This window comes from Loxodonta africana, chromosome 8 (genome assembly GCF_030014295.1).
Source record: "Loxodonta africana isolate mLoxAfr1 chromosome 8, mLoxAfr1.hap2, whole genome shotgun sequence".
Lineage (NCBI taxonomy): Eukaryota > Metazoa > Chordata > Mammalia > Proboscidea > Elephantidae > Loxodonta > Loxodonta africana.
Window position 1 is genome coordinate 489,366 of NC_087349.1, and position 21,815 is coordinate 511,180.

General features: G+C 60.4%; 1 protein-coding gene across 1 annotated transcript in view; it reads right to left on the bottom strand.

Moving 5' to 3' along the window:
* Positions 1-3,445: 3,445 nt before the first annotated feature.
* The window catches only part of LOC135232281 (SCO-spondin-like), a 44,321-nt gene continuing 25,951 nt past the window's right edge, over positions 3,446-21,815 (bottom strand). Inside the window, 43 exon segments of the mRNA XM_064290349.1 lie at positions 3,446-3,943; positions 4,131-4,281; positions 4,681-4,811; positions 5,017-5,077; positions 5,191-5,286; positions 5,575-5,903; positions 6,140-6,342; positions 6,577-6,715; positions 7,037-7,153; positions 7,266-7,424; positions 7,634-7,912; positions 8,056-8,102; positions 8,261-8,385; positions 8,476-8,606; positions 9,014-9,178; positions 9,536-9,880; positions 9,975-10,021; positions 10,093-10,245; positions 10,449-10,695; positions 10,780-10,911; positions 11,489-11,656; positions 11,761-11,970; positions 12,301-12,456; positions 12,619-12,660; positions 13,118-13,338; positions 13,439-13,599; positions 15,045-15,211; positions 15,380-15,579; positions 15,653-15,749; positions 15,967-16,167; positions 16,303-16,473; positions 16,570-16,752; positions 16,833-16,879; positions 17,240-17,409; positions 18,638-18,717; positions 18,805-18,975; positions 19,115-19,306; positions 19,476-19,528; positions 19,615-19,709; positions 20,502-20,647; positions 20,800-20,931; positions 21,203-21,373; positions 21,552-21,598. Of these exon segments, the coding sequence (XP_064146419.1) occupies positions 3,921-3,943; positions 4,131-4,281; positions 4,681-4,811; positions 5,017-5,077; positions 5,191-5,286; positions 5,575-5,903; positions 6,140-6,342; positions 6,577-6,715; positions 7,037-7,153; positions 7,266-7,424; positions 7,634-7,912; positions 8,056-8,102; positions 8,261-8,385; positions 8,476-8,606; positions 9,014-9,178; positions 9,536-9,880; positions 9,975-10,021; positions 10,093-10,245; positions 10,449-10,695; positions 10,780-10,911; positions 11,489-11,656; positions 11,761-11,970; positions 12,301-12,456; positions 12,619-12,660; positions 13,118-13,338; positions 13,439-13,599; positions 15,045-15,211; positions 15,380-15,579; positions 15,653-15,749; positions 15,967-16,167; positions 16,303-16,473; positions 16,570-16,752; positions 16,833-16,879; positions 17,240-17,409; positions 18,638-18,717; positions 18,805-18,975; positions 19,115-19,306; positions 19,476-19,528; positions 19,615-19,709; positions 20,502-20,647; positions 20,800-20,931; positions 21,203-21,373; positions 21,552-21,598 (6,361 nt within the window). The 3' untranslated portion in view covers positions 3,446-3,920.

Here is a 21,815-nt window from a genome sequence, read left to right on the forward strand (position 1 = left end):
TTTGATGTCTTTTCTTGTGTGTTGTTGACAGTTTCTTTTTTCCACTGAATCTTTTGTGCTGAGTAGTTTAGCTTTATATATTGTCTTTTCCACTTACTTGTTGTTGGTTTTGTTTTGCTCAGTCTTTATGTCTTTCTTGTATTTTATTTTGATGTGTAGGATTGTTAGTCTCCTTTGTGCTTACCTTAATATTTACCCCTATTTTTCTAAGTTTAAACCAAACCTTTATTTCTTTATATCGTCTTGAATTCCTCTCCATATGAAAGATCTATTACTGCATTTTTAGTCCCTTTTTATTGTTTTAACGTTGTCATCTTTTACATAATGACATTGCTGTTTTCCTGTTTTGAGCGTTTTTTTGTCTTGATTTATTTTTGTGATTTCCCTATCTGGGTTGATATCTGGTTGCTCTGTCCTGTGTTCTAGTCTTGGGTTGATATCTGATATTATTGATTTTCTAACCAGAGAACTCCCTTTAGTATTTCTTGTAGTTTTGGTTTGGTTTTTTCCAAAATCCCTAAACTTCTGTTTATCTGGAAATGTCCTAATTTTGCATTCATATTTGAGAGACAGTTTTGCTGCATATGTGATTCTTGGCTGGCAATTTTTTTCCTTCAATGTTTTATATAAGTCATCCCATTGCCTTCTTACCTGCATGGTTTCTGTCAAGTAGTGTGAGGTTATTCTTATTGACTCTCCTTTGTAGGTGACTTTTCATTTATCTCTAGCCACTCTTAAAATCCTTTCTTTATCTTTGGTTTTAGCAAGTTCGATTATGTCTTGGTGACTTTCTTTTGAGATTTACCTTATGGGGGGTTCGATGAGCATATTGGATAGATATCTTCTCATCTTTCACAATATCAGGGAAGTTTTCTGCCAACAAATCTTCAACAATTCTCTCTGTATTTTCTGTTATCTATCCCTGTTCTGGTACTCCAGTCACTCATATGTTATTTCTCTTGATATAGTCCCACATGATTTTTAGGGTTTCTTCATTTTTTTTAATTGTTTTATCTGATTTTTCTTCAAATATATTGGTGTTTTGTCTTAAATCTCACTGATTCTGCCTTCCATTTCCTCAGTTCTGCTCCTCTGACTTTCTGTCGAGTTGTCTGATTCTGAAATTTTATTGTTAATCTTCTGAATTTCTGATTGCTGTCTCTGTATGGATTCTTGCAACCTGTTAAATTTTTCATTATGTTCTTGAATAACTTTTTTAAATTTCTTCATCTGCTTTATCTGTGTGTTCCTTGGCTTGTTCTGCATTTTGCCTGATCTCCTTCCTGATCTCTTGAAGAGTTCTGTATATTAATCTTTTGTATTCTACATCTGATAATTCCAGAAAGACATCTTCATCTGGAAGAATCTTTTGAGTCTTTGTTTTGAGAGCTTATTGAAGTGATTGTGGTCTGCTTTGTTATGTGATTTGATATTAACTGTTTTCTCTGAGCCATCTACAAGTTATTGTATTAATTTATCTCATGTTTGCTTACTGTATCCTAGCTTCTTGTTTTGTTTTGTTTTGATATGCCCAAATAGACTGCTTGAGTGAGCTAGCTTGATTACTTGTGCCTTTGAAGCTCTAAAGTACTGTTACCAGATGGCTAGAGTTGTTACCAGGTATGTGAGCCTAGGAGTCCATTCATTTTCTTGTATGGATTCAGCTCAGTTGTCCATGTAGTTGGTCGTCAAGTGTAGTGTACTGGCTCTGTCCTACAGTTTTAGAGGGGTGATTGGTGTAAGCAGAGGTATCTGGTTGCAGTAGGGGGATCATGCTCTGAACAAGGCAGGGGGCTGACAACCATCTCCTGAGTGTCTGTGAGTAAAGCGTGTCCCTGTGCCCTAGAGCACACAGGTGGGTGGGTTCTGCAGCCAAACCATGGGCACTCAGTGCTTTTGGTTGTAAGGACTAGGAGGCACTATTTATCCTTGGACCCACGTCGTGGGTGGCTAGGTGACATGGGTGGAGCCACCAGGCCTCAGGCGTGTGTTGTGGGTAGGTGAGAACCCTGTTTAATCAGCAAAGTGGTGTCATACATCAAAAACCCACCTCTCCACTGTGCAGCTGAAACAGTTGAAATCAGATCTCAAGCACATACATGAGCCTAATCTCCTGAAATGGGCCCACACAGGCCCATGCAGGGGTGAAAGGTATTCAAAGTCTGTGGACCATTTGTGCCTGGACCGGAGTTGTTTCCTCAGCTTAGCGGAGCTGGCAGATTATCTTTTCCCCCAATTATTAATTTGTTTCTTCTCCAAGGCCAGGAGAATGGCTCAGGATGTGCAGCAGAACCTATCTCAGGCCCAGGGAAATCGATAGCCACTGAAGCCGGCTTGGGGGCTGGGCAGGCGGTAAAATTAACACAAGTACTTAGCTTTTGCTAAGAGTGCTGTTCTTCTTTTGTTCCAGAGGTATGAGTAGACTGTGTGGCTCACTGTCTCATTGCAGAAACTGCTTTCCAAATGCTACCACCTGCCCTGCCACAGTTGCTCCAGGGGATCATGCTTGAGGGGTGCTGGTTCCTGCCAAGTCAGGTCCAGCAACTCCTCCCTGCATCTGAACCATCTCTCCCTCCCCCTGCTGCTCAGTTCAATTTCCTAACTTTGCCTTTGATGTTCAGGCCTCCTAGCTTGTCATGTATATAATCATTTCACTTGTTTTGGGGGGTTTTTGTTGTAAGAGGGATCACCTTTAGCATCTGGCTACTCCACCATCTTGGCCCTGGCTCACAGTTATGAGGATTTTTGTTTTCTTTTATTGAGGTATAATCCATACTGAAGGTTGTAGTCTTTGACCTTCATCAGAAAGTGTTTCACGTCCTCTTCGCTTTCAGCAAGCAAGGTTATGTCGTCTGCATATCACAGGTTGTTAATGGGTCTTTCTCCAATCCTGATACCCTTTCTTCTTCATATAGTCCAGCTTCTCAGATTATTTGCTCAGCATACAGATTAATTAGTATGGTGAAAGGATATAACCCTGACACACGCCTTTCCTGATCTTAAACCACGAATTATCCCCTTGTTCTGTTTGAATGAGTGCTTCTTGGTCTATGTATAGGTTTCTCATGAGCACAATTAAGTGTTCAGGAATTCCTATTCTTCATAATGTTATCCGTAACTTTCTATGATTAGTGGGTATATTTATGTGCAGAATGCGGTGGTACTGTACAGAAGCAAATACAGACTATGATTTTCTTCTGTGTGTGGTGGTGTAATTAGACAGTTAGCCCTGAGCTGAACCTTCTTTGGAGGATGGAGAGTGGCCAGGTGGCCATTGGGAGTGGGAGAGGGTGGTACACCCTGTGCTGGATGGCAGGAGCACACAGGAGGAGGAGTGGGAACTGGCCCAGCAGAAACGGTCAGCATCAGCATCATAGAGACAAGTTTCCCCTTCCTGGTCCTGAGGTGGGATGTGGGGAAATATCCATTTCCGGGTGAAGGAAAGACTTTGGGGGACAGAATAACCAAGTTTCAGTTACAACCTGGTGGTGGAAGAAGCTTGTGGAGATGTTGGCAATAAAGCAAGGTTTACTGATAGCAAATCAGTAGGTTCATCAGCCCAGTGGGAGGGCCTAGAGAACCTGGGAAAGACTCAGGGTTTCACAAGCAGGATGGGAGTGACTATGTTGGTGAGGATGGTGGAAGGCTTGGCCTCCTGGAGACTGAAGTAAGTGGGGATGTGGAACACAATGGAACTCGTCAGAGATGGGAAGTGACTTGTCCAGGTGGCCAGTGCAGGTCCAGGCCAGGCTCAGATCCACCCTCACCCCTTCCCTATGGGCCCCAGGAAGGAGACACCATGAGGACTTGCTACCAGTGTACTTTATTTGGGTATGTTAGTGCCAGGACACGGGTCCCTGTAGGTAGGTATGGGGGCGCTCAGAGCCTACCACTGGTATGTATGCGCCCACAGGGTGCTTTCAGCGTTTTGAGAAATCACCTCCTGCGGGGGGGGGGGGCAAATGAAGGGAGAAGGGCTAGCGGCAGAGGCTGCGTGACCCCAGGAGGCAAAGGCAGGAGGAAAGTACCTGCTGAGCTGCCAGGAGGCACCAGGACAGCCCCACCCCCCACCCCCACGCCCACCACCCCGCCCAGTCCCCCAGGCCCCACCCCGCCACCTGCCCCCTTACCCGGGCAGGCACTACAGTGGCAGCTGAGGATAGCCGGCAGCACCGCGGGCTTGGCTCGGCCACCCGGACAGTGCAGCCTCAGGACACGCACCGGGCTGTCCGGGTCCAGGCGGTAGCTACAGCATTCACACTGGCTTTGCAGGTAGGGCTCCTGGGCGAGAGCGGGGCCGCCTGGTGGAAAGGGGGATCCCCCACCCCACCCTCCAAGATGCCCACCGCCTCCTGTAGCCCCCACCCACATGAGCAACAGGGGTGGACACACCCTCCACCCCAAGGTCAGGTCGGAAGGACCAGACCTACCTGCAGATAACCGGCCCTAAGATCACATGGGAGAGAACCGACTCAGGACTGGTGGCCCCAGGGACACGTTCATGCACGTGTCTAGGCAGTCCTATTTGTAAGTTTCTGCCCTTTGGAGCCTGCACTCACTGTGCCAGGGGTCTAGTCTCAGGGTCTAAGCTTAGCTCTGCAGGCGACCTGGTTGTTTGGGGGCAGCCTGCGCAGGGGCCAGGCGGGAGTGGTGTTCCCGCCGCAGTGCAGTCTGGCTCACCTCAAGGATGACATTGGTGCTGGATGGGCAGTACCCGCTGCAATAGCTCACTTCCACCTGGTCCAGGTGGCAGGCACCCTTGGTGAGGTTGCGCAGCTCTGTGAGGCGCTGGCAGGAGACTGTCCGCCCCTCTGTGGAGGAGGCAGGGTGCAGGTAAGTGAGGCAGGAGATTGGGGAGGGCAGGTGTGGTACAGGGAGCATGGGGCGGGGGAGTCTCCATGCTCCTGATCCCATGTGAGCGTGGCTGAAAGACCCCCTGGATGGGCGTGGGCACAGGTTGGGAGAAGGGCCCAGACCAAGGAGGGGCAAGCAGGAGGTGTCCCAGGCTCCCCATACCCAGTGTTGGCTGTCGGCAGGCGGGGCAGCAGCTCCCTGTCTCCTGGGCCTTCACCTCGCCCTGTGGGAGTAGGCCCAACCCACTCAGGAGGAACCCACTCAGGAGGGCACCATGTCCAGGCCAGGAAGGAGCCTGAAGCCATGTGGGGAGGGCAGCATGGATGCAGGTGGTACCTGGGCACAGGTGAGCAGGGGGCAGTGCTGGGTACAGATGCTTCTCCCAGCAACGCAGCGGCAGCTCTCACAGGCCTCCTGCCACTCAGATCCAGGCTGGAGAGAGTGGGGACACTCCTCTTGACTGCTCCCACCAGCACTTTTCTGTAACAGTCCCCTATCCCCAGACCCAACCTGGGGGCCCCACCAGGCCCATGGCCAGGGCCACAGTGGGCTCACAAGAGCTTCGGGGGGATGGGCCCTTGATGCCAGAGCCAGCATGTCCAAGCCAGGACCAGGGAAGCTGTCCAGGTTGATGGCTGGGCCCAGGCTGCTACAGGCTCAGGAAGTTGTGGGAGGATCCCCAGGAGTAGAACACAAACTCAGGGGAGGGAGGCATCTCACCGGGTGGGGACGTCCACGGTGCCAGCACTCGCAGCTGTCTGCTGGGACGCAGAGGCCTGCCTGACTGCGAAAGCGCCCATGCTGGCACACACAGCCCACCTGCCCCTTGCTGCAGTTGCTCCATGAAGCTTCTGTGGCATCCACCTCCTGGCACGTTGGCTCACAGGGCCTGAGCTCCCTGGGGGCCACTGCCTGCCACACCTCCCCTGGGGGGCACTCTGCCAGAGAAGACCCCACCATCAGGTCTGTCCTGGCTTTAGCTTTCACCGTGCCACCCACCATTCTCCCTCTACGATGCCTCCTTGGTCCCCACCATCTTAAGCATCGCCCTCAGCTCCACCCAAATACTACCAGGGCCCATCCAGGTCTCCCCTGACCAATTCTGTCCACCTGTTGCACATCCCATGTGTGATCCAGACACCAGCTTTCGTCTCTAACTGTTCTCCGGTGAGTGCTAAGAGAGCTGGCTATGCCTTCTCTGCCTCTGAAGGACCCAGCAGGGTGCACAGTGCCCTAGTGCGGGGCTTGGGGAAGGCCAGCTGAGCAGAGGAAGGCAGACACTTACCAGGGCAGGGCCAAAGGTTACATTCTCGCCGCTGCTCCGTGTCCTGGGCCAGGCACAGTGGCCCCCAGGGTTCCCCCTTGCAACTCCGGTGCCGCTCCATGGTGCCCCCACCACAGGGCGAGGAGCAGTCGCTCCAGGTTGACCAAGGGCCAAGGACGGGGCACTCACGGGGTAGGCATGCCAGGGACCCATTGACACAGGTGCTGCATGGGGTGGGGTGGAGATAAGCTCGAGCTCAGTCAGTACCCGCAACTCTGCCTGCCATGTCTACGAACCCTGGCCCTGCCCCTGCCCCCTGCCCACGAATGGACCCAGCCTCCCATCCAAAGTGCCACACCCACAAGTGGCTCCTGCACCCTTCCCCTTGCCCCAGCCTCATGCCCCTTCCTCCAGCCCCCTGGCCCTGGCCCCCAGCCCAGCACCAGTGACTGCAGTACCAGTTTTGGCAGCCCAGCTGCAGGACCTTGGCTGGGGACAGCTCCCAAGAGGCATTGTGGCCAGGGAGGCCACATTGGCAGGAAGAGATGGGCACACAGTGCCCATCTTGAACCAGCTGGCTGGGGGGGCAGCAGCAGCCTGGGGGTGGAGGCAAAGAAGACCCTGGACTTGGGTTGGCTCCTGCCATGGGTTTCCCCACCATCTACCGTAGGAAAACCGTAGCCCTGTGATTGGGCTCCTTGCACCACAAAGGGCCTGGCCCTGTCTCCCTGTCTGGGGTGTTTCAATGAACACAGCTAACCAAGTGCACACAGGGTTGGGCCATGCTGGAAAGTGACGTGGGGACCCACTCTCCCTCAACAACCCTCAGCCCAGAGGTATTAGCTCCCCTCAATCTCAGTGCCCTGGGACCTGCCCAGGAGCCCCATGCTCCCTACCCAGAGCTGGGGTGGGGCTTACCTGGGTGGCAGGGCCCTTGCAGGCACTCCACTTGGTCCCAGAGGTCAGCACAGCTTCTTGGGCACTGGTTGGCACAGCCTGGGCTGAATTCAGCACCCCGGGCTGCACAGCTTGCCCCTGGGGAGGTAGGCATGGTCTGTGGGGGTTCTCAGCCCAGGGATAGCACCCTCCCCTCTGCAGCAGGCAGGGCAGTGCACAGGCCATCTCCTCCTCAGGATGGATGCAGTACCTGGGCAGGGGGCCCGGTTGCATCCCTCGGTCTGAGCCCAGGGCCCCCGGCAGCCTCCTTTAGGGGTGCCCCCTGCCTCTCTCCAGCGCAGCCGGAATCCCCCACTGCAGGGCAGCTGGCAGGGGCTCCAGGGGCCCCAAGGACCCCACTGGCACAGGTCTGAGGGAGACAAAATGGAGATCAGTCCCCAGGGACCACTGTTCCTACCTTCCCTGCTGCAGCCCTGGGCCCCCTCTTCTGATTTCTCACTGCTGCTGGATCCAGTCCAGTGAGCCCCAGAGCCCTAGAGCAGACAGGGTAGCAAGGCAGATAACCTCCAGATCACTAAAATCAACCCTAGTCCCCTTCTCCATCCCCCAGCGCATTACCCTGGCAGGCCTGAGGATCAGGACAGAGACGCTGCTGGCTGAGGGGTGCAGTGCAGAGTTGAGGGTCCCCAGCCCAGGGGTGCCCCGTCTCAGGGTCCAAACAGAGGCGGTACCGGTGCTGCTCCGAAGCCAGCAGGGAGGCCAAGGTGGGGGGGAGGCGGGCTAGGTCCTGGAGCCAGTGCCCCTGGAGGGCGATCCTAGAGGCCGGGGCCAGGGCACTGGGGGGCAGGCAGGGCCCACAGGGCGTCCACTCAGACCAGCTGCTCAGAGGCAGAAGACCTAGGAAGGGCCACATGTGGGGGATGTGCAGAGTCTTTCCCCAGCACAGGTGGCTCCAGCAGGTGGGTGGGCGGGACAGGGTGCCTCGCCTTTGTGGCCGAGTATCTCAGCACCATCCCTGGGTGTCCCCAGGCCCCTGTTACCTTGGCAACCCTCGCCAGTGCACCGCAGCTCCCCGTGCTGGCACTCGCTGTGGGTGAGAGGCAAGGCAGTGGGCCAGCAATGGTGGAAATGGAGAGGCTCGGAGTGTGGGCCTCCAAGCAGCTGAGACAGCTGCAGGCTCATGGCAATTGCCCACAGCTGCCCCTGGCCCCTGTCCTCCCAGCCCTCTCATTCCCCTTCACTCACCACTCCTTACAGCCTAGCCACAGGCGGCCCCCAGGGGCCAGGGCCAGCCCAGCAGCCCCTCCGGGGATATGCAGGCAGTGGCACCGCTCTGGGGGGACGCAGGCCCCTGCCTGCTCCAGCAGCCCCTGTGGAAGGAGGGTGAAAGGGCTGTGTCCCCCCTTCTCCAAGTGGCGTCTCATGCTGCTGAGCAGGGTGAGGCGCCCCAACCCCCTCACCTCAGGGCAGTAGCAGCCGGGCTGGCAGGGAGGCAGGTCCTGGCAGAGCTGCCCCTGCAGATGGGTGGCACAGAGCCCAGCACAGGGGGAGCCACAGACTCGGAACTTAAAGGGAGGTGAGCAGCTGTTCTCTGAGGGTGGGTGGGAAGATAAGAGGTGGGGCAGCCAGAGACCCCCACATAGTGCCCACCCAGCCCCTGCTGAGCTCATCTGGGAGTGTCCAACAGAGAGCCAGGAAGCATAGGGAGGAGGGACCTGGGGGGCCAGAGGGCAGAGCATGGCAGGGTAATGGGAGCTGAGATGAGAGGGCACCCAAACAAGAGGCAGGCAGCACCCACTGCCCTGCGGGAGAAACTGAGACAGGTGGGAAGAGGGGAGTAGCCCAGGGAGGTGAGGGCAGAGGTCAGGAGTGCAGAGAGCAGAGGTCAAGGCTGCAGGGGGCAGAGGTCAGGGTGGCAGTGGCAGCCACCTTGGGGGTCTCGGTGGGCCTGGAGGTCTGCCTTAGAGCACCTCCTAGCCTCTTGTTGTGGGACCTCACCAGAGCAGTTGCTGGCGGGGCAGGGCCGGAAGTGGCCGTCGAGGCGCGTGCAGAGTGTGCCCTCCCCGCCCCCGGGCACCGGCCCCTGGTGTCTGTAACGCTGCTGCACCCGGACTTGGCAGGAGCACCTCGTCCAGCTGCTCCAGCTGCTCCAAACGCATGCCTCTAGAGTCGGAGGACAGGGGTCAGCCAGAGACCATCTAACGCCCCTTCTGGCCTCTCCAGTCTTCCCCTTCCTTTTCTCCTCCGCTTCCTATCCAATCTCTGGGCCTTGGCCCCAGCCCTAGCCAAGACCTCACACAGGAAAAGGGCAAGAGGGACCAGGAAATCAGAAGAACCCCAGCTGGGCCCCCTCCCACCCTCACTCTTCCAGTAGGGTCTCAAAGGGGAGGGGCGGGGAGAAGAGGAAAGGGGCAACCCATACTATGGGGGAGGGGTATGGTCTGGGGCTGGGAAGGTCCACATTTCTTCCTGAATACTCCCAGGATGGGGAACTGGGGCTCCGCTCCTGGGCACACTCACCTGGACAGGGCCCGGGGTAGCAGGCTCGGGTGTCCAGGTGCAGGAAGGTGACATTGCAGGTAGGGTCTGGCTCAGACATTGGGCAGGGGCAGGACCCAGATCGGAAGGCCAGTCCAAGGCCACAGCTTCGGGAGCAGAGCCCCCATGGCCCCCAGGAGCAGGCCTCAGGCAGCCCTGGGCAGGGCTGCTGCCCACAGGGCTGAGTCTGGGAGTCTGAGCCTAAGCATGGCACTCCGCTGGGGAGAGAGGCCAGGGTCTTGCAGACCCGGGTTCAGACTTGGCTTCCACCTCCACAGGAAACTGGGCAGCTGGACCACGAGGACCATGGCATCCAGGCCTTGGGCACTGTGGGAGGACAGGGCTTCCATCAGAGAGTGCAAGGGAGCAAAGGCCCAGGGCCCTGGGTCTGCTTGGGTTGGAAGGGGTTGACATCTCTGACCTGCACACCTGGCATCCTCACACATCATGCCCTCTGGGGTGCAGGAGCTGAGGGAGAAGGCCCAGGTTCAGAGTTGTGGGGGTGGCTTCACCCTCCCAGTGCCTCACCCCTCACTCACCAGAGCTCACACTCCCCCTGCAGCCAGCTGTCCCCCAGGGTGCGGATGTGGGTGCCCTGCATACACAGGGGTGGGCAGGGAGGCTGCAGGCAGGTCTGGCTCTGTGACTGCTCTTCCCAGCACTTGGGGGCCCAGGAGCCCGATGTGGAGGACCTGACAGCCAGGTAGGGAGGTGAAAGGCCAGGACCCCCACCCACCCCAGCAGGAAGCCCAGCACAGGTGGGGAGGGGGTTCGGGGAAGAAAGGCTGGACTGGGCACAGGGTGGATGCTGTCACCCAGGGAAGCAGAACAGGGAGGGGCTCTAACAAGGGAAGGAGATGGTGGGGAGGGGGCCCCAGCCTGCCCAGCCCTGCACCGGAAGCGACTCTGCTGCCCTCCAGGCCCACAAGAGCGGCTGCAGGGACTCCAGGCTGACCACTGGCTCCAGGCACAGTGGGTGGGTGGTGGGCAGGACCGGGCTGTGCAGGAGAGCCGGCCTCCCTGGCACGTGCAGTTGCTACAGGCCTCCTGGCGCCGGCTGCCTGGGGCCCAAATGTGCCCCTGGGCATCTGTGCACTCGCAGTGGCGGATGGGCACACAGCCACCACCCTGCTCCAGGGATCCTGCTTGGGAAGGGGTCGGGGTGGGTAGGGAGCTGGTGCTGACCCCGGGCCCGCCTTCCCAGCACCCCCACATGTCACGCCTACCCTCCGGGCAGCGGCAGCCGCCCTGGCAGCTCTCATCGTCCTGGCACACGGCCCCTTCCTGCAGGTCTGAGCATGTGCGAGGGCAGCGGCTGGCACAGCTGACCATCTCCATACCAGCTGGGCAGTCCCCTTCTGAGCCGGTGAGGACAGGTCAGTGGGGTTAGCCAGGGCCCAAAGCCCCCTGCCTGTGTCCCACCCTCCCTCCAGGGAGCTGAGGCCTGTGTTTCCCAGTGTTGGCACCAGGAGGGACTGAGGAGGCCTGAGATGGGGCGCGTGCACCTCAAAGGAGATTTCCTCATGGAGGTGTTGGGGCCCCAAAAGGAAGGAAGGACAGTGAGGGGAGGAGCTGGCAGGAGGGGGCTCAGCAGAGCTCGTGGTATCCGTGGTGGTAACAGGCACACTTCCCTCTGAGACCCAGACTGCTGCCTCAGGAACGCGGGTGGGAAGAAACGGAATCGGGTCCATTCCGGGCTTTGGGGGAGACTCAGGTCGGGGAGGAGGGAGTCGGGAGGGGGCGGCAGGGAACAGCAGGGTAGAAGGGGCAGTGAACCTCTGGGCCCACAGCAGCCCCAGCTGTTCAACCCAGGCGCCTCTGCCTTCTTGACTGGCCAGGGAGTCAGCAGCCCGTCCCCACCCAGGTCTATGGCGCCGGGAGGCTGGATGAGGGCGGAGAGCCCTGCCGGTAGAGGCACGGGTTGTCGCTACGTACCGCAGGGCATGGGGTTGCAGGGCCGAGTGTGGTACCGCTCCCCGACACAGGGAGCACCCCTGTTCTTGGGCGGGGGACTAGAGCAGCTGCGGCTTCTCAGGGATCGGCCCCCACCGCAGCTCCGGTCACACCAGGACCAGGGGCTCCAGCGGGACCAGCCCCCCGACACTGCGGGAGAAGGAGACTGCACCTAAGGGGCGTGGCTCGGGAGCTGGGGGGCGTGGCTGCTCTATCCACACAGGTGAGCGGCTGGGGAGGGCCACCGGGCTCACCTGGGCAAGCTCGCAAGTTACAGAAACGGCGCTCCTCGTAGGCTGAGAGGATGTCGGGGCACCAATGCCCGCCGGGCCCCGGGGGCCGGTACGCCCGCAGGCGGCGCTGCTGACCCGCCCCGCAGCTACGAGAGCACGGCTCCCAGGGAGCCCAGGCCGTCCAGGAGCAGTTCCAGGCGGCGCAGCCGGGGCCGCGGCACAGGGGCAGCTCTACGAAGGAGGCGGAGCTGCAGCAGCCTCTCCTCACCCGTCCCTGTCGGGTGCAGCCCCCTCCTCCGGGTCCAGTCGGGGTCTGATACGGGGCGGGGTGTGTGGCTTTGGCTGCTGGACCTGTTTTCCCTTTTTTTATGGGGTCAGAAATCCCAGAATCACAGGGCGGGATCTCATGGGAGCGTGTTCAACACATGCCGCTTATGGTTGGGATGGGCAGAGGACCGAGGGTCTGGAGCCAGCTACTGATGTGTGGTCAGACGGACGGATTGGAAATCAGTGTGCACATTAGGGGTCAGTCGTTGGGTCAGAGATCACGCTGGGGCGCACCTGTGCAGGAGGGCAGGTTGCACGGCCGCTCCTGGGTGGAGTCCGCGCTGGTGCAGTTGGCCAAGCAGAGACAGGTGCGATGGCGCCACGCAGGGCAGGCTGGGTCCGTACAGGTGCGGGAGCAGGGGGACCACGGGGACCACGGGCCCCAGGCGCCTGCGGGGGTGGGGTCCCTCCTGATGAGTCAGCCCCAGGCTCCCACCGCCCCAGAAGCAGCGCCAGGGGGAGGATGCAATGCGGGGGGCAGGGCGCTCAGGGAGTCCAGGGCCAGGGTGGAAGAGGCTGGCAGGGTCCCAGGACCTCGGAGTCCGGCGCTACCTGGGAGACCTGTCACTGGCTCCACTGTGGACTCTTCAGCCCCTGTGCCGAGGGAAAACCCTGCTCAGAAACGTTCCCAAGCCTCCGCGAGTCAACACCGCGCAGTACTTCCTGACCATCCCCTTTGTCCCTTGGTCCTGCAGCAGCCAAGCCTTCTCTCCCCTCCAGGGCTTGTCAGAGCTCCTCCCTCTCTCCTGGATCTTCGGGTGCAGCCTCCTCCTCACAGCCTCTCAGAGCTGCCTGCTAGGGGAATTCCCTCCTCCCTGGTCACCCAGGGCACGGTTGTGTTTCCCCTGCAGGACTCCCCAGAGCTGGACCCACACATACGCATGCGTGCCCTCAGGGAAGAGCTCGGAGCTAGCGGGTGAGCGGAAGACAGGGCTGGGGCAGCGACTGAGAAATCAGAGACTGCGAGCACAGAGCGAGGCCTCCCCAGGCGGGCTCAGCCGCCAGAGATCAGCAGGGTCTCCTCCCTCCGCCCCTCCCCCGCGCCCCTCACCGGGGCAGTCCGGGCTGGGGCAGGGCTCGAGGTCCTGGCGCGGCCCCAGGCAGGCCTGGCCACCACCGAAGGGCGCAAGGCGCATACACTGGCGGCTGCGGCTGCGGGTCCCCAGGCCGCCGCAGGAGCGCGAGCACCGGCCCCACGCGCTCCAGGGGCCGAAGCCGCCGGCCGCGGCGCAGTCCTCCAGGGAACAGGACAGCTTCCCGTGTGCACAGGAGCTGGGGAGGCGGCGAGTGGTCAGGGGCAGGGAAACCAAGCAGGTGTCCCCCCCTCCCCGCCCCGCTCACCCTTCCCAGCCTAGCCCCGGTGTCCCCTCACCAGTTGCTGCAACCCGCGTGAAGGGTCTGCCCCGAGCCCAGCTCATCTCCAGGCCCCAAAGGTCGACCCCCCTCTCCCAAAATGGGTGGCCAAGTCCCAGGGTCCAGGCTGAGGGCCCGCAGTTCCTGCAGCAGCAGTGCGGTCAGCACGCAGGGGCACTCCTGGGGGGAAGGGGGAAAGGTGCTGTCAGCCCAGGCAGGCCCTCAACCCGTGTTCATGCCCAACTCTAAGCAGGCTGGGGATGGGCGGGGCAGGAACTGTGAGGACCCAGGAGCGCATCTCAGGGACTCTCCCTGACAGTCCAAACTCTGGGCGTGGACACAGAGGTTTGTATCCTGTGGGTTTGGCTCCGTCGGCGGCCAGTTCTCCTGCACACAGCCCTCACTAGGACGGGAGTCCCAGGGACCCTACAGGAACGGGAACCTGGCGAGGTGTGGGAGGGGAGAACGACCCCTAGAGATGGAGAAAAGAGCGAGCGCGCCCTGGTTTCAGAAGGTGGAGTTTCTTAGGTGTTGGGAAGGGGAGAGAGCGCCCCCTAAGGGTGTGGAAAGAGGACAAAACCAAAGCAAACCCGTTGCTGTTGTGTCAATCCGACTCATAGAGACCCTATAGGACAGGGTAGAACTGCCCATAGGGTTTCCAAGCCTGAAATCTTTTACGGAAGCAGACTACCACATTTTTCTCGTGCTGGTGGGTTCAAACCACCAACCTTTCGGTTAACAGCGGAGCACTTAACCACCGCATCGCCAGGCCTCCTGGAAAGGGGGAGAGAGCCCCCCAGAAGCCAGGAAATGGAGAAAGCACCCCGCCCCCCAGTGTCGGGAATGGGGAGAGCTCCACCTAGAAATGGGGAGGGGAGAGAGTGCCCCCTAATGCCAGGAAGGGGGAGAGCACTCCCTAAGAGTTGGGAAGAGAGGAGAGCACCCTCCTAGTGGCGGGGGGGGGGGGGAGGGGGGGGAGGAAGAGCACCCCCTAAGAATGAGAAGGGGAAAGAGCTCCCCCAGGAGTTGGTGCCCCAGTTTGCTCCCGGCTGAGCTTCTCACTCTCTGGTACCTCCTCCCCTCTCTGGGACACAGCATTGGCTCTAGGACAAGGAGGCTGGACCAGATGGCCACTCAGGTTCGCTCTGGCCATGACATCTGCACCTCTGGCCAGGGGCGGGGGTAGCCACATGAGTGGAAGCCGCTTTAGAATGGGACCAGGAATCGCACCTGCCATGAGAATCCCATAGCCGAGAGAATGAGGGGCCTGGGGCTAGGAGGGGCAAAGGTGTGGGGAAGCTTCCCCAAGGTCATGGATGGGAAGGGGGGTAGTGAAGACCCACAGCTCTGCAGTCAAGACCTGAGAGCACAAGACAAAGGACACAGAGGGGGCTTTGGGGCCTGGCAGGAGACAGGCAGCATCCATGAGGGCAGGTAGCCTCTTCCCCGAGACCCAGGGTATCTGAGAAGGCTGCATCCACAGGCCTCCGTGCTGGGTGCTCTGAGTGAGGGGTGGGTGTCTAGGGACAGCCTGGCTGCAGAGCTGAGGGGTGACTCGCCTTGGAGTGCAGACCACAGCCTTTAGGGGTTGGGAAGGGAAGGCCTGGTGTGGGGGGTGGGCTGACCTGTACACATGCCAAGCGGTGCTGGAAGGTGCCCAGGGGGCAGTGACACCCCTCCTCACAACCTTCGGAGTAGCAGCCCATCTGCTGTGTGACATGGGCACAGGAGAAGGGGCAGGCCTCGCTGGTCCTGCACTCCCGGTACAGACGCCCAGCTGAACACCCAGCCTCTGAAGACAACGTCATCACTTCAGTGCCCAATACCATGCCCACCCGCCAACCCCCCTCAGTCATGCCGACACCACCCGCCCAGGGCTCAGCCCCCAGGACAAGGCCACCCCCCACACAAGGCTGACGTCATCCTCCCAGGGCCCCCATCTGCCTGGGCGGATGCTCACCTTTGCACACCTGGCTATGACAAGTGCGGCTCTGGCGGGCAGGCCCCGGGCAGGGAGGGCAGGCGCAGCGCCGGACTCGCAGCTGCTCCCCTCCGCCGCATGATGCACTGCAGTCCTCCCAGGGGCCCCATGCCTCCCATGCCCCAGGGCCGGAGCAGCTGGGCACCTCCTGGCACTGCAGAATGCCAGCCACACAGGTGCTAGGGACAAGGGCGGAGTTCAGGAGAGCATTCCGCCTTAGCCCCTGGCCACCCCTCCTGCTCCTGGGCTCACCAGATATCGCATGGCCCGGTCACCACCTCTCCAGGCTCCAGACTCTCCCAGGAGCTGAGCCCAGGCCCTGCTGACTGGCTCTGGTTCTCAGGAATACCTGAGGGGCAGGTGGGGGTGGGGACACCAGAGAACCCAGCCTCCCCCCTCCTGCCCTTCTCTCTATAGCCCCCTCCACCCTGGGCCAGTCCATGGGACACAGGGGCCACTTGGCCTGGAGGACCACCCTCCCTGCAGTTCCCAAGCCACCTCTGGGCTCCCAGGTAGAAGAGCAGAGAGTCAGGGTGGAGTGCTGGGCAAAGCAGGAGGATACTGACCCATGGCTCCAGGCTGGTACTGGCAGCGGCAGAGGGCAGGGGGCACACAGAGCCCATCCTGGACTAGCTGGCCTGGGGGGCACCCACAGCTGGGCCAGCAGCCAGTGGAGCCTGGCTGGCACTCGCTCCCTGGGGATAGGTCCTGGCAAGACCGGGGACAGGGCAGCCCACAGGGGACCAGGCCCTGGCCACCCCTGCAGTCTGAAGCAGGAGGGAAGCAGAGACAGGTGCTGACCCCTAGCACTAGTGATAGCCGGTCCCAACAAGCCACTCTGCCAAAGGCTGAGCAAGGGCAAACCCAGGGAACAGCCCCCAGATCCTGCCCAGAGCGCCTACCTGTGCACTGTGAGCTATTGTCCTCGCAGGCACGGCTCTGCCTGTGGGCCCCGGGGCAGGGCCTGCTTCCCTCTGGACTGGGGAATCTGATGCACATCCGGCTCCGGTAGAACTGCCCCAGGCAAGTGTCACAGGGGGACCACTTCCCCCACAGGCTCCAGGCTCCATCCTCTGGGTCAGGAAGAGGAATTGTCTTCCTCAGGCAGGCCGGGAGGTACAGGAAGCAGGGGTCAGAGCAGGCATTTGGGGCCTGGGGCAACATCACACCTGGGAATGGTTCGGGGCTGGGGCAGGCCTCCAGCTGTTGCTGGGCCCCTGTCTCCCCTGGGCATGGAGTCCCCCCATGTTGAGGGGAGGGGCAGGCGCAGGCCCTGGAGCGGGCCCTCCTCTGGCCCCGGCAGGGCAGTGAACATGGCGTCCACTCTGACCATGGGCACCAGCCCCCAGGCACTGCAGAGGGAGACAGGCAGGCACTAGGGCACAGGTCACACCTCCAGCTCCTCCCCTCACCCCTGCAGGCTGGGCACTACCTGGGCAGGGAAGATCTGTGCAGTTCAGTTTCCCCTCCAAGCAGGTGCTGGCCAGGGGTGCAGACCCAGGAAGGAAGAGAAAGCAGATTAGTTCCACCTAATCTCTTGTGCCCCCCTCCTGGGCTCCCTTCTCCTCCCTCATCTCTGGAGTCTGCTCCCTGTCTAGCTCACTGGCAGACCCCCAGTGTGTGGACTTTGGGATGCTGCCGAACGTGTGGTCCAGATGGTGGGGAGAAACCACACCCACTGCCCTGCCCACCCTCTCCTGTACAGAGCCCAGCCCTGAGGTTCCCTGGCACTCTCAGTTCTTCCATCAGAGAAGGTTACAGGCTTGCCCTGCATCTGCCCGGTACCGGGAGGAGGTCAGGGGCACAGTGACGTGAGGGCCATGTTCACACCAGCCTCACCAATGGTTGCAGCTATCAGGCCGGGCCAGCTGAGTGCCCGGGCGGTACCGCTCCCCAGTCAGCAGGTCCAGGCAACCACAGTGGCCTGGCCGCACACAGGCGGCCCCATCTGCACTCAGTACCTGGCCCGGGGGGCAGTAACAGCCTGGTTGGCAGTGCCACATGCAGAGCTGGGGGACAGGAAGGGGCTCTGGTCAGCAGAAAACAAGCCACAGGCCAGGTTAGCAGAGCCACAGGGCCACCAGGGGCAGGAGGGTAGGGCACATTCCTCAAAAGTGTCCTGAACTCAGGAGGGGATGGCTCACTGCACGGACCTTGTGACCTTGGGACCTTGTGCCAAGTCCGCGGGGAGGGGCAGTGAAACTGGGCACTCCTCGAGCCTCCCTGGTGGGGATGACTCAAGACCACAGGTGCCCCAGGTAAACCACAATTCCTAGAGCTGTGCACACAGTGGGTACCGAAGCACCCTCCCTTCAGGGTTTGGAGCCAGCAGGCTTGAAGAGGGGCTCTGGGAAGAGCCTGCGGCAGGTTGTGACACACAAGCCCCAGGTGTGCCCAGGTTCACTCCTGCCATCCTCTCTCGCTATTGCCCAGAGCACTCGGGGCTTCCCTTAGACACCCCCTCCTCCTGGTGTTAGAGCTCCATCATGCTCTCCATGTTGAAGAGTTTTCCATTTGTGTAACTCTACAGGGGAGGGACCCAGTCAAGTATTGCTGCCACTGTATCCGTGGTGTAGGAGTAGGTGCCAGGTAAATGTCTGAGTGATATTCACATGCATGTATGCATGTATACACACCCACACATGTACACATACAAGCACACACTCATGCACACAGGCACACACCTGCACACACACCCATGCGCACAGGCACACATCTGCACACACCCGTGCACACAGGCACACACCTGCAGACACCCATGCACACAGGCACACACCTGCACACACACCCATGCGCACAGGCACACATCTGCACACACCCGTGCACACAGGCACACACCTGCAGACACCCATGCACGCAGGCACACACATGCACACACACACGCATGCACGCATAACTGCAAAGAGTCAAACTTCATGTATCTAAATGCTCGTGGTGTTTAAGAGCATTTCCCCCCTTCCTGTGTTTATGCTGATTTTGTAATAAAATGTTTAATTTGCAAACATTCGATGTAATGAAGATGATGGCTGCCCAGTGAGGCCGACTCCAGCTGTCACTGACTCTTAGGACACAGGTGCTCTCTTCTTTGGAAAAGGGAGCAGATGCATGGTGGGCTAACCGAAGGCATTCGGGACCCCTAGCCCCAGGCAGGAGACCATGAGGCACAGACGGCCCAGCAGTCCCTGCAGAGTGACCCTCCAGGATCAGAGGCCAGGTAGAGGGGAGGGTGAGACTCACCGCCAGGTCGTCACAGGTGCGAGGGCCGGGGGGGCCACAGGGGCTGTACTCGGCCCCTTGGATGGCTGTGCAGTTGGTCACTAGGAATGGACAGGCCAGGCTGCGGGCGTGTCTCCCTTCCATTCTCCCAGGCCCTGGCCCTCTCCCTCTCCTACTCGCGCAGGTACCTGGGCACGGAAGGGCTCTGCAGACTTCCGCCTGCGCCCCAGGCCCCTCGCAGTAGTCCCCCAGGCCCTGCGGCGGGGGTCGGTCGCAGACGCGGGCCCGGCTCCGCAGGCCTCCGCCACAGCTCCGGCTACAGCGGGACCAGGGGCCCCACAGACCCCAGCCCCCAGCTCCTGGGGGACACAGAGAAACGGTGGGGGCTGGGCTGAGCCGCGGGCGGGGGGGGAGTCCAGGCAGGGCGGGGTCGGCTCAGCCCGGAGGGCGGGGGCCGGGCCGGGTAGCGCGGGCTCCGCAGGCGGGGCGGGCACTCACGGTCGCAGGCTGACAGTAAGCAGGGCTCCTCCTCGGCCTCGGGGCCCGGGCAGGGAGGCCCTGGCGGGCTCAGCGCAGGGGACAGCGCCGCGCCTCGGACACCGGGGCAGAAGCGGTGCCGGTGGCGCCGGGCGGGGCCGCAGGAGGCGGAGCATTCGCTCCAGGGGGTCCAGGGCGACCAAGCTGGCGGGGCTGCGGGGCGCACAGACCGGAGCGTGACGGACCGACGGACACAGCCTCCGCAGCCCGCCCTGCCCCCTGCTAGGCTCCCTCCCGCCCAGCCAAGCCCACTGCTGCCGCCCCTGGGGAGGAAAGGAGGCAGGAGGGAGGGGCCGCAGGCGTTGAGGGTCCCTTTCCTCACCTTCCGCGCAGGGCCGCGACGTGCAGTCGGTGATCCTACCCGACACGCAGGAGCTGGAAGACGAGGGTGGTGGTCCGGGAGGGAAGGGGGCAGGCCGGCTTTGCCTGGGGCTGGGGCCAAGGCCGCTGGGGTGTCTCACCAGTTCTCGCAGCGGCTGAGCACGGCGCTGCCGGGGGCATGCAGGCGCCCCTCGTGGGCACAGGGGCAGTCGCGGGTGGGCACACACACGTTGTTCTGCAACGGCAGACCCACGGTCGCCGTCAGGCTCCTAGGTGGGCCCAGGCGGCCTGACCCCTCATCCCACACCTTGTACTAACAGGCTGCAGCCCAGATGAGCGAGCTGAGATCAGCTAAGAAAATTGTGAAATGTGCAATTGTGCTGCAAAGGTGCAAAAACAGTCACATTTCATCAAGAAAATAAAAACAGGCCACGTGCACAGGAAGAGTGATAGCCATAGCAGCGTTGAGAACTCTCCCTGGCCACACCCACAGTTATAAATTTAGACTGAGCGTGGAAACGCCCTGCTTGGACACAGAGCTCAGTTTCCACCCGGCCTTTTGCTTCCCATACCCCCAGGCCAGGCATCTCCCTGGGCCCCTTACTCTATGTGGGCCAGGCCAGAGCCCCCTATTCTGGGTGCCCCCATGACTCACCTGCCCTCACCCATCCTGGGAACATGCCTCTCATCCACCCCATAGTTCTGCCTTCTTCTCAGGGGTGCCTGGCCTGCAGACTTCCTGACAACGTGGCCTGTGCCCCCACAGTGCAGCCTCGCCCCACACGGTGCATACAACAGGTGCTCACATAGAGCACAGATAGGTGGAGCAGGCACCACAACCTTGCAACCAAGAGCCCAGGGCCCGGGGCATGAAACTGGCCAGGGCTACCTCTTCCCTGCAGAACAAGCTGCTCCAAGTCCATGCCTTCCTCAGCTCTCAGGGTCCCTGTTCCGAACCCCAGGCCCCTGGCCCTGCTCTGCCCAGGTCACAAGGAGGCCTGCTGTGATGGCAGGGAAGGGCACTCACCAGCAGGAGTGTCCCAGGCAGGCAGTAGCATCCAGGACGGCAGGTCCCATTAGCCCTTCCTGGGGCACTGAGTTCTGCGCAGGAGGCAGGGCCCAGGGCACAATCCAGCCACTGCTTGTCCCCAGGACACACGCCAAGCACTGGCCCTGGGGATACAGAAATTACCAGCCCTATTGGCTCCCTCCTGGAGAGAGGGAGGAGTCCCTGGGGTGATAGGGGCAGGAAGAGGTAGGCAGTGCCTCGGGCCCTGGGCTGGGCAGGGGTTCTGGGAGCAGGTGGGTCCCAAGGGCAACCTCACCTGCACAGGGCTGCAGGCTACAGGTAGAGAAATCAACAGGGCTGTGGGGACTACTGCCCTGGGTGCGATTCCTGTAGCCACCGCCGCAGGGCACAGAGCACGGAGACCAGGGCCCCCACTTCCCACCTGGCCCTGGGGGAGGGCCCAGGTCATTGCAGGCCAGGACCCTCCTCCCTTCTCCCCTCAGATCCCATACCAACCCAGTTACCTCACACTACTCAGGGGCTCCCTGGGCTCCTAGGCTGGACTCTGGGGAGGGGCTCTGGGGGGTGAACACTCAGGGTTCTGTTGGGGCCATCTCTCGGGGAAGCCCATGGGGTCCTGGGGTGGAGGGCTGGACTATTCTTAGCTTCTCTTTGGAGGGTCCTTAAGGCAGTCTCAGGCCCTGGGTGTCTGCTCTCACCCTGACAGGGCCACAGGCTGCAGAACTCAGCCTCCATATTGGGGCCCTTGCACTCAGCACCCCCAAAGGCAGCTGGGGGGGCAGTGCCTGCCCGGAAGCGCCGCCGAATGCCCACGTTGCAGCTTCGACTGCAGACAGTCCACAGGGTCCAGGGACTCCAGCCACAGGCCACTGCCGAGGGGAGGGGTGTATGTGTGCAACCATCAGGTGGTCCCCCAGATACTAGCTCAAGGCCCACTGAGATGCACCCCGGTGGGCCACCAACACAGCCCAGGATCTCGTCTCCAACGGAATCTTTGTCCCATGGTCTCTGCTGATCTACCACTACTCCCTGGCCCAAGCGGCTTACCTGGACAGGGCTCGGAGGTGCACTCCATGTCTCCAGAGACACAGGTGCTGTGGAGAGAGCACCCATGAGCCCTGGCCCAGCCTGGCACAAACAACCTCTACTCCTGGGGACCTGAAAACCCCTCCAAGTTTCCAAGAAGCTGAGCTCCCGGTGGCCACATAAGGAGCTCCCCACCTGTCCTCAGCTTCCCATGGTACCACTTTCACAGTTTTTATCCCATTTGTGCTTATCAGACACTGTTTGGAAATGTCCTAGAGGGACTCC